We start from the raw sequence: 10,021 nt of genomic DNA, 5'->3' as shown, positions 1-10,021 counted from the left end.
TATATAGACATATACGAACTTCACAATCCTAATCAGAGTCGGAGATCGCTGTTAATTATTTTCCCAATTTGTGAAGGAAAACAATTTCTAGTCGAATAATACAACATAACTGAATCATTGCATGCTTACCGAATTTTTTAAAAAGATTATCCATACGAGCTCAAAGTAAAGATAAGATAACCAACGAGAGTTAACTTGAACAAAACTAAATAACATCTGACAAAAAAAGACAGAAGGGCAAAGACAAATTGTATTCAGTACCGAGTAGAAACCAAAAAGCAGAAACATGGAATAGAGTATACTTCTAAACCAAACTGGGTTTTTAGTCTTCCTCCTCTCCCTCGTTCTCAGCAATGTTGAAGTACCTCAACTCATAGAGATTACGGTCCTTGTTCGCTGCAATCACTCTGAGCCAATCTCTCACATTGTGCTTCTTCAAGTACTTCTTTGTCAAGTACTTCAAATACCTGAAAACACACACATAAACAAGACAGTTAGTAAACAGACAACTGCACTTGAGATTACTTATACTAAGAAACCACACAATCACCACCACTGTTAGATAAATTTGTCTTCTATCATACCACTTTCTATCACATCTGACACAGGATCACAAGCAATGAAACAAAACGAGCAAAGATGAATAAGTTTCATCAGTAATTACCTCTTGGAGAATTGGCCATCAGAAGTGACAGTGATCTTGCTCTTCTCACGGGTGATAGTGACTGAATCACCAAGAGCACCAGCTTTGCCACCGACCTTGATCCTCTCCTGAAGGAACTTCTCAAGGGAAGCAATCTCCATGATCTTGTCATCCACAGGCTTGGAACAATCAATGGAGAAGGAAACTCCCTTCTTCTTTCCCTTGGCAACAGCTGCACTTCCACGACTCATTTTTCCCAACCCTTCTCTGCAAATTCCAAACATCAATCCATAAGAATCCTAATCACACATACATTACATTAAACGCCATTTGCAAGCTACTTAGACTAACTCATAAACCTGGGAATGGACGCAGTGAGATCTGTCTAGCAGATAAGAATTGAAACTTGTTAAGATTCATAATATCTATCTAGCCATACTCAATTACACTCTCAGCAGACGAAAAGTAAGAGGAAACTGAGCTAAGAGGAAATGAAACTAAAAATTCGATTCTTCTATTCACATCTAGCGAGACAAGCCTATGTCGAATCTATAATCAGAAATTGAAGAGCTAGCGTTTGCATTGGAGAGAGATAGTAACAGTGTACCTTGAAACAAACCCTAGAAGGTGAAACTCTCTGAAGAGACGAGCGGCGTCTTTTAGCTCTGGGGAGAATGAAACAAAGGGCTAGGGTTTTTGCGCATTTAAAGTGGTCGGTCTTGTAACCCTAATTTATACTTTTTAAAATAACCCCCAACCTCCCTCAAGTTTTTCTTATATCTCAAAATTACCCCAATACTTCTTATTTTATAAATAACCTCAACCTCCCCTTTATTTCTAAATCGCAAAATAACCCCAAAACTTCATATTTTAATAACAACTCCAAATTAGTAACCAGCAAGTCATACCTTTTCTTGTGAATCATCATCAACAAATGCTAGATGGTAAATTTAATCATGGATTTATTATTTTCAGTCTTACAAATCTGTAGCTTGTGTGCAATATGCAACACAGAACAATCCCTCTGAAAGTATCAAAAGAATGATATAATAATAGTAAGGAAATTGTTTTTAATCAAAAAATACATGAAATTTTTGCTTAAAGGTCTACAAAAATTCTCTCTAGCTACGTGTCCCCTGTAGTAGCAAACAGAATAAGCAGTGACCACCATTGCATGTTTAGTCTTTGTGAGATATGTTTTCCGGGGGCAGAAATTTCGGATATCGGTTGGTAGCTTCAGTTTTGTGGTCATAGTACTCTACCACAGCTGCTCCAGCCAAAGCAGCTAAGGTCAGTGCCTGAGCGTGCAACCTGAGAAGAATCAAAATGCTGTGAAAATGTATCCAAGTAAGAAGAAAGCTGCGATACAATTTATCATCTCCTATTACATCCATCATCCGTAGCATTCTTTCTTTCACAGAGCAGAGTGCATATACATTTGTATGGAGCAGCAGAGTGAATTTGTTTGCGGGAACATGAAAGCTATGACAAAGGTAAGACATATGAAGATTCTAAAATGAGCATTATACGTTTACCTGGTGAACAAAATGAAGAAACAAAGAAAAGAAAACCCACACATAAATTTTGATGCTTTCCTAATAGATCAGATATTCAAGTCAAGCAGAATGCACAATGAAAACTATAGCTTATAGCCAAGAAAGAGGAAAGAGTCACGGTGCCACTAGATAGCATTGGCTTAACTAAATTTACTAACTAATAAAGTATTGGCTTAAATAACAATGTTCATGGCCAAGGAAAGTGTTCCAAAACACACAAATGAAACTCAAAAATTCCACAACAAAATCATATATACTTGGCGGAAGTGAAACTATATAACCAAAAAACAAAAGAATGAGTAACCTGGCGTGGATAATCTTGACACTGGTTTTCATGGCAGGTTGAGACCAGTTATAGGCGATAGAACCGGTAATACCACTGAGCCATAAACAACCTATGCAAGGGTCAATATAAAAAAACAATACAGGTTTCAGAGTTAGATAACGAAGCCAAATTACAAAACAACAAAAAGTAGATGTTGCATTCTCTCTTATATTTGCATGTCACAGAAGAATAAGAATTGAGGACCAAACATGTCGTAAGATCAAATCAAAAAGAGGCTACATATGTCTCATTCAATCAAGACAGGTACAGAAAACCTTAGAATGAATTGAAGAGAACTAGCTACATAGCAGAAACAGCAAAACGCTAATCAATTTCTACTATATGACAATATAAAACAAAGGATCACAATGTAATCTAGATCCATAATCACAAAAACCAAAGTGGATGAAGAAAACGACACAAGAAACAAAGATGATTGATTACCGACGGTACGAAGCTTGTGATCGGAGACCCATTTTCTGATTTCTTCGAGTTTGGTCTTTGATTCCGCCATTGCTTTGGTAATGTTTGGAGGCCCCGAAGGCAAAAATCAAAACTTTGAAAGAAAATATTAGAGGTCCGCCTATGCCGGTTATATAAGAACGGAGGCTGAGGTCTCTTTTTTTTTTTTCTGACATCAATATTCCTTTCTATTTTATTACATTAAATAATTTATTAAGTTAAAAAAACATTATATAATTAAATTATTAATTTTTTACAAAAATGTTTCTAATGAAAAGAAAAACCATTTTACCAGTGACTTTACTGAGTAAAAAAAAGGTAAAACGCTTGTAATTCACAAATTCTTCCACAACAAATAAGAGACGGACACAAAATGTTATATTTTGTTGTCACACATAGACTATAGTCTTTGGTAATTTCACCTTCGTTTTCAATTTAGTTGTACAGATAGCCAAAAAATAAAAACCAATTAAATTTGTGACAGGCAGAACAAAGAAGAAACTCAACACTTAAAAATTAACATTATCCCAGAGGAAAAAAGTTTAATTAGGGTATTTCACTTCGATACCCATAGTAGCCACATTTAAAAAACAAATTACCCAACAACGACCTCTCATGCTCCCCCGCGATCCAAACCAGACCAAAACTGGCTCGAACAACCCGCACGGTCACCCACCAAACAGGGGGGGAAGCTGTCTCTCTCCAAAACCATTACATACCACTTTGTGTTTTTATATTATCAGTTCATCACATAACTTGAGCATGCAGTTTTCAGGTTTTTTTAAATATCATCAAATTGCCAATGTTTTTTTTTGTTTCTTTTTCTCTTTTTGGTTTTGTCCAACGTTCATCATGAGAATTGCCCGCCGGTGACGGGTACTGACTCGATTCTTACGATGATCCTCCTCCACCACCGTGCCTCTGATGGAAGCTTCCAGACCCTTCGTTGAATGAAGTTGTCCAAATGTTTTGTTCTCTCTCCATCTGATTAACCGGGTAGGATTGTTGCGATTGCATATAAGGATCTCTCTCCCATATGTTAAACCGGATAAAACCGCTCCCCCCTGCCTGATCCGAAGAAGATGAAGTTGATCCCATCCCGGAAGCTATTCCTCTAGTGGACCTCCGGCCAGATGGGAACACAGGCCCTCGAGACACTATAGGCGAATCCTGCTGGTGCGACTGTGCAGACGACTGTTGGTAATAGGCTTGAAGAGCTTGCATTCTGTCTCGGGTACGAGCGTTGCTTCCTGGAAATGCTGGTGTCCTCGGAACTGATGCCACTGAACTACCCGCTCTACCACTTGAACTGCACACAAACCAGCCAGCCATTAGATACAAGAAAGCATATATATGATAGATAATAAAAGGTCTTATTGGTAAAACACTTTAGTTTCTTTATGTTATAGATGTTCTGAAGAAATTCTCCAAACGTTTGTAATTGAGGTCATCTTATATGATCATTAGTGATATATCTAAGCCAAGACAGAAAATGTTGTATACCTGTGACCATGAAATGGACGCATGAAATGTGGCGGTCTGGTTCTGATCACATCTGAGCCGTTAGCTCGGGAAGTCCTCGCAGAGGCTGATGGAGGCGTGGGCGGAGTTGGAATGCCAGAAGCAGCGAAATGCTGTGGCGGTGGGGGTGGAGGCGGATGATATTCCCAGCCGTGATAGTGCGGATCCACAGGGAAACCATAAGGAGTTGGAACTTCACCAGAGACCGAAGAGCCTGTGTTCCAGTGACTACTGAAACTTGAGCTGTCTGAAACGCCTGCAGTACCACCGCTGCTTGAGGAAGACGAATGAACCGGGCCAAAGTAGGTTACATATGGACATGGATGACCTGCGGTTGGCGCTGCTGGTTCAGAATAGTAACCTTGCTGTCCCAAGAGATCGTGATCTGTGCCATGCAATTAAAATTAATAGGTGGTAAAACCCAAATTCCAGAAAAGTGAGAAGAAGATAATGGCAAGCCTGATAATAACAAATCTGATAATAGTCTTACATGAACTCGGCGTAAATTCTCCATCCCTACAAAGTTTGAAAAAGATTTATCAGCAAAGAAGGGAAAAGAATGCTAAAAGTAGCAGAAAAGAGAGCTAAAACGGGTATTATGTAGTTGCTTACTCGAAAGAAGGAAGACGTGCTGAGCTTCCAAATGGGCACCAGTGAACTCCAAAAGACTGCAAAGATACATAAACACAAGGTAATTTAGAAATGGAACATAATTCCAGCTATAGAATAAAACGAAAAGCAATCTTTAGATAATAAAAACTCAGCACATGAGGCAAAGAAGTGAAAAGTAATGAAGAAGCGCAATGGAATATTTGAGATGGATGGGGTTACGAGTTTCTTACCAATTCAGAGTACGCTCCAATATCATAAATATCTTCTTCATGAACCCAATCCTCGACATTGAATTCAGGATATGAACGACAACCGTTTGCATAAAGCCACTGGCCCTTTTCAACTTTCCGACAGTTGGGGCATTGCATCACGCCCTTTGCATTGAATGCTGAACCAATACAGTCTTGAAAACAAAGAAAACATACGTAAGAGTTAGATTAGATGACTTTGCGAAAACCATAAGAAACCAAACGTTAAGCATATATTGGACGATAGCTCAAACTTTATCTAGAAAGCTCTCTCATGGTATTGATTAATACAAATAATCCCTAATCTGAGGAGAGCTTGGACCGGTTTATGAATAAAAAACACACAGATACAGCTATCTACACACTAAAGATACTGAGCTACGACATGCATCAAACAAGGTGGAGAGAACAATATTGGCAGTTGCAATGAAATAGTGATCGAACCATAATTGATGCTATATAAGTAACCTCACATAATAATAATTAAGTCGACCAGATCAAAACTATATCCAAGCATGAATCGATTAGCTTCAGAAGAGCTTAATATACACACAAACATCATCTTTATGACCCAAAAGAAGAGCAACAGCACACAAACAATGGTAGATTCAATAATCAATGAATCAAATCAACAGAAAAAAAAGGTAGATCTGGATGACTCAAATCAAAATCTGAAGCAAATTGTTAACTTTTTAAAAATCAAACAATCAANTCTCATGAATAACAAACACACAGATACAGCTATCTAGACACACAAGATTGGCATACAAAGAGCAAAGAAAAAGGCTCATATGTACTTGCGAGCTAATCATTCCTTCCTAGACAATGTTAATCAAGAGCAAATAAATAATGCATGTAGAATGAAACACGAACGTTTTGAGATACTGAGCTACTACATGCATCAATAAAGAAGCAGTTGCAATGAAATAGTGATCGAACCATAATTGATGTTATATAAGTAACCTCACATAATAATAATAATAATTCGACCAGATCAAAACTATAACCAAAAGCAAGAATCGATTAGCTCCAGAGCTCAATATACACAAACATCATCTTCATAACAAAAACAAAAACAAAAAAAGCCACAACACACAAACAATGGTAGATTCAATAATTAAACGAATCAAATCAACAGAAAAGGTAGATCTGGATGACTCAAATCAAAATCTGAAGCAAATTATTAACTTTTTTAAAAATCAAATCAAAGGAAAAAAAAAGAGAGAGTAAATACCTAGATGGAACTGATGGTCACATTGAAGATTAGCCCAGGCTCGATCGCCGTTTTTAACAACAGCCTCGAGACAAATCGAACACGAAACCGAACCAAAACCATCACCTTCGTCGCCATCGGCACCACTACCTTCGTCGGCGAGATCATTATCGCCGAAATTGAATTTGTTACCTTTATTACCTAAACCCATCTCACCAAAAATCCAAAATCAAAAACTACCCCAAATCTCAAAACCCTTTTTTTTTTCTCCTTTCTTTTGAATCNAAAAAAAAAAAAAAAAAAATCACTCTCCCTCAATTTCTTAACGTTTCGATTCGATTCGATTATTTACTATATGATGAATCTGTGAAGAAGTATCCTCGATCGTCACAACCAGAGAAGAGAACCCAGAAGAAAGAAAAAGTTGGCTCTTTTTTTTTTTGGTTTTTTTTGTTGGTTCTTCTTCTTCTTCTTCTTCTTCTCGTTTCGATTGCGTTATGTTTTGTGTGAGAGAGAAAGATTGGGTTACGAGAGAGAGGGTAAGAGAAGCAATGACCGCTGTCCAAAGTAAAAGACTTACATGGACGGTTCTGATTTATTCTCTTACGGATTTTTTTTTTTTAACTTTCCCTTTTTTTATTTACATCAGCTGCCTGCTCTGCTTCCCCCAAGCTAATTTCCCTTTTTTTAAAAAGAAAACAAAAACATTTGAATATAAAATATTGGTAAATTAACTTTACCTCAAATTTAAATTACCATATTGGTCATTTAGCTTTCTATTTTTGACTCTCTTAAATGACTTTGGTTTTCAGTCTGATTAGTAGTACTATTATTTATCTGGTAAAAGAAATACTTTTGATTCTGATTAAAATGTTATTATCGACTATATGCATTGTACATATTGGATTTTTGACAATGTATGATAACAAATGCCAAATAAAACAAAATCTCCAGAATTTATGTGATTTTGTCATGCTATATTTTAAATTTGATTTGATTGAATTTTGCTCTTAAAGTATATTGTATCTTATTTTATTACTATTATTCTCTCCGTTTCAAAATATACGATGTTTTAAGCAAAGCACGTAGATTAAGAAGTTTTTACTCTTAACAAGTTCAACCAATCAGAAACAATACTGCATAATATAAAATACTAAACTAATATAAAAGTTGCATTGAAATTTGAAAACATCTTATATTATGAAACAAAAATTCTCCAAAACATCACATATTTTGAAACTGAGAGAGTATTAGCTAATATTTTGTGGCCACATTATTTTGACATATTGATATATTTGACTGTTGAGAGTTTTGAAATATTATTTAATTAAAAAGACGCATTTTGGTGCCCTTTTAATTATTTTACAACTATTTCAGTGTAATAAATCATACACAATAGTCTTTTTTTTTTTTAAACGAGTAGCAGTACTATTTTGTGTCGTCATTTAATCATTCCCTCACAAGTACCTATACGAAAATTTTGCAAATATGAGAAAATAACTTTTGAAGGATAAATACTACTAGTAGTCAAAAGTAGTTTAAGCTAGCTAGTCCACAATGTGACGATGTTCCCGAGCGAATTATTGAGTCCACCATCACATGCCCCTAAAGTAAGTGTTTATTCCCTCCGACTTTTGCAGCTCTGGCTCCCTACTCCTCCTACTCCTAGTTATCAATTTCCCCTCTTTTACTTTTACTTTTTACAGTGATAAATGCTTTTAAAATTATTTATCCAAACAGTTACTATATTTAGGTGAATCGAACATAGTTTTCATAAAGTTGGTTCTTGTCGATAACCACGAGTTTGAAAAATAAAATAAAAAGTAATCAATGGGTTTGACATCTCAAAAGTCTCAAATAACCTGTTAAGATTTGGTTTTGTTTTTGTTTAATTATATTTTTTTTTTGTTAACAACGGATAAGATTTAATTAGCGTAAATAAAGCACGGCTCTGATTTAACAAAGGAGGTTTTCCTCTTTACTATAGGAAAATAAAAAAAGAAGAAAGGGAATAAGCCGAAAAGGAAAAGGAAAACAAGACGATGACTCTTCTATAAATAGACCAGTTCTCTTTTCTCTTCTTTTCACCAAATTATCTTTACTGCTCTCTAAGTTTACAAATCAGCGAAAGAAAGAAAAAAAAAACTTACAACACACAAACCTCTCTTTAGCTCTCTTCAAACATGTTGGTTTACCAAGATATTCTTACAGGTAAAATTATATACTGGTTCTGGTTCTGGTTCTGGTTCATGTAGTGTATTACGATATTGCTATTTACGATTTGCTATAGCGTTTCGTTTTCTAGGGGTTTTTTTAACTCGTGTCTTGTATTGATCATCCAACCTCGATTGTATTTATTAATCCCCATATTGATATTTGTATGTATTGCTTGTGTCAGAAGCTAAAGTTTGTCTCTCTTTTTTGATCAAACAGGCGATGAGCTTCTCTCTGATTCCTTTCCTTACAAGGAACTCGAAAACGGCATGTTATGGGAAGTTGAAGGAAAGGTACTATTTTTTTATCTAAAGCTTTGACTTTCTTTATTAACGATCACCATTGGTTGAAATTGAAATTGATGTATTGTTATGTGTTTTGTTGTTCATCAGTGGGTTGTGAAAGGAGCTATGGATTTTGACATTGGTGCGAATCCATCGGCTGAAGAAGGCGGTGAAGACGAAGGAGTCGATGATCAAGCTGAGAAGGTTGTTGATATCATTGATACTTTTAGGCTTCAGGTAATATTCCGAAGGACCTTTTTATATATTCTTCAATTCTTTTCATGCAATAATATCTTATGAGATTAACACTTGGGGTAATTATTCTGGCAGGAGCAACCATCGTTTGATAAGAAACAGTTTGTGATGTTCATGAAAAGATACATTAAGCAACTAAGCCCTAAGCTGGACTCGGAAAAGCTAGAGCTCTTCAAGAAACACATTGAGAGTGCCACCAAATTTTTGATGTCAAAGCTCAAAGACTTCCAATTGTAAGCTCCTCTGTCTTTTCCTTTTTTTGTTTATTTTGTCTAATTGGTGATTACTTTTTTAACAAACGTGACAGCTTTGTGGGAGAGAGCATGGACGGAGAAGAAGGGAGCTTGGTGTTTGCTTACTACAGAGAAGGAGCCACTGATCCTACTTTCCTCTACTTAGCCTGCGGCTTGAAGGAGATCAAGTGCTGAATGTGTTTCTCTCTTTGTTTTCTTCTTCAAACTATACAAAAATTAGTTTGGAGGTTTTACTTTTTGCTGGTCGTCGATTTCTTGTGTGTCTTTTGGGATTAATCTTTTGAGATATTTTACCATTACAGTGGGAAATTTCAAACTTTTGCCTGATTAGTGGAATTGGTTAGAAATTGATTACAATATACATACTCCTGAATTTTTCTTTCAAAAAACATAGTAATTTCATAATAGACCATGAACCATTAGAAGATTCAAAC

At 36.0% G+C, this 10,021-nt stretch overlaps 4 protein-coding genes across 5 annotated transcripts; 1 reads left to right on the top strand and 3 right to left on the bottom strand.

Moving 5' to 3' along the window:
• LOC104764217 (60S ribosomal protein L22-2) lies at window positions 100-1,339 on the bottom strand. The gene is made up of 3 exons (XM_010487709.2): window positions 1,251-1,339; window positions 665-910; window positions 100-467 (listed from the first exon to the last, which is right to left on the bottom strand). The coding sequence occupies exons 2-3, from the start codon at window positions 892-894 to the stop codon at window positions 323-325; spliced, it is 375 nt and encodes a 124-aa protein (XP_010486011.1). The 5' UTR covers window positions 895-910; window positions 1,251-1,339; the 3' UTR covers window positions 100-322.
• LOC104764216 lies at window positions 1,586-3,142 on the bottom strand. Its single transcript, XM_010487708.2, has 3 exons — window positions 2,969-3,142; window positions 2,504-2,594; window positions 1,586-1,954 (listed from the first exon to the last, which is right to left on the bottom strand). The coding sequence occupies exons 1-3, from the start codon at window positions 3,036-3,038 to the stop codon at window positions 1,822-1,824; spliced, it is 294 nt and encodes a 97-aa protein (XP_010486010.1). The 5' UTR covers window positions 3,039-3,142; the 3' UTR covers window positions 1,586-1,821.
• On the bottom strand, window positions 3,479-7,137 carry LOC104764215. The gene is made up of 6 exons (XM_010487707.2): window positions 6,602-7,137; window positions 5,350-5,522; window positions 5,120-5,175; window positions 4,998-5,023; window positions 4,490-4,892; window positions 3,479-4,295 (listed from the first exon to the last, which is right to left on the bottom strand). The coding sequence occupies exons 1-6, from the start codon at window positions 6,789-6,791 to the stop codon at window positions 3,878-3,880; spliced, it is 1,266 nt and encodes a 421-aa protein (XP_010486009.1). The 5' UTR covers window positions 6,792-7,137; the 3' UTR covers window positions 3,479-3,877.
• LOC104764214 (translationally controlled tumor protein 2-like) lies at window positions 8,688-9,889 on the top strand. 2 transcript variants are annotated; one of them, XM_010487706.1, is made up of 5 exons: window positions 8,688-8,791; window positions 9,014-9,087; window positions 9,187-9,282; window positions 9,409-9,566; window positions 9,641-9,889. In XM_010487706.1, the coding sequence occupies exons 1-5, from the start codon at window positions 8,764-8,766 to the stop codon at window positions 9,759-9,761; spliced, it is 477 nt and encodes a 158-aa protein (XP_010486008.1). In that variant the 5' UTR covers window positions 8,688-8,763; the 3' UTR covers window positions 9,762-9,889. The 2 variants fall into 2 exon arrangements, with proteins under 2 accessions (XP_010486008.1, XP_010486007.1); XM_010487705.1 differs by having other exon boundaries at window positions 9,187-9,315.

Source organism: Camelina sativa, chromosome 19 (assembly GCF_000633955.1).
Source record: "Camelina sativa cultivar DH55 chromosome 19, Cs, whole genome shotgun sequence".
Taxonomy (NCBI): Eukaryota; Viridiplantae; Streptophyta; class Magnoliopsida; order Brassicales; family Brassicaceae; genus Camelina; species Camelina sativa.
The sequence above is the reverse complement of the archived record's forward strand: the minus strand, read 5'-3'. Positions and strand labels throughout refer to the sequence as shown.

Coding starts and splice junctions, on each gene's coding strand:
- LOC104764217 (XM_010487709.2), bottom strand. CDS start 894: ATGAGTCGTGGAAGTGCAGCTGTTGCCAAGGGAAAGAAGAAGGGAGTT. Junction 468..664: donor GATGGCCAATTCTCCAAGAG/GTAATTACTGAT, acceptor GTGTGTTTTCAG/GTATTTGAAGTACTTGACAA.
- LOC104764216 (XM_010487708.2), bottom strand. CDS start 3,038: ATGGCGGAATCAAAGACCAAACTCGAAGAAATCAGAAAATGGGTCTCC. Junction 2,595..2,968: donor TCACAAGCTTCGTACCGTCG/GTAATCAATCAT, acceptor ACCCTTGCATAG/GTTGTTTATGGCTCAGTGGT. Junction 1,955..2,503: donor GTCAAGATTATCCACGCCAG/GTTACTCATTCT, acceptor GATTCTTCTCAG/GTTGCACGCTCAGGCACTGA.
- LOC104764215 (XM_010487707.2), bottom strand. CDS start 6,791: ATGGGTTTAGGTAATAAAGGTAACAAATTCAATTTCGGCGATAATGAT. Junction 5,176..5,349: donor TTGGAGCGTACTCTGAATTG/GTAAGAAACTCG, acceptor GTATCTTTGCAG/TCTTTTGGAGTTCACTGGTG. Junction 4,296..4,489: donor CGTCCATTTCATGGTCACAG/GTATACAACATT, acceptor GTTTGTGTGCAG/TTCAAGTGGTAGAGCGGGTA.
- LOC104764214 (XM_010487705.1), top strand. CDS start 8,764: ATGTTGGTTTACCAAGATATTCTTACAG. Junction 8,792..9,013: donor TTACCAAGATATTCTTACAG/GTAAAATTATAT, acceptor TTGATCAAACAG/GCGATGAGCTTCTCTCTGAT. Junction 9,567..9,640: donor AAGCTCAAAGACTTCCAATT/GTAAGCTCCTCT, acceptor CAAACGTGACAG/CTTTGTGGGAGAGAGCATGG.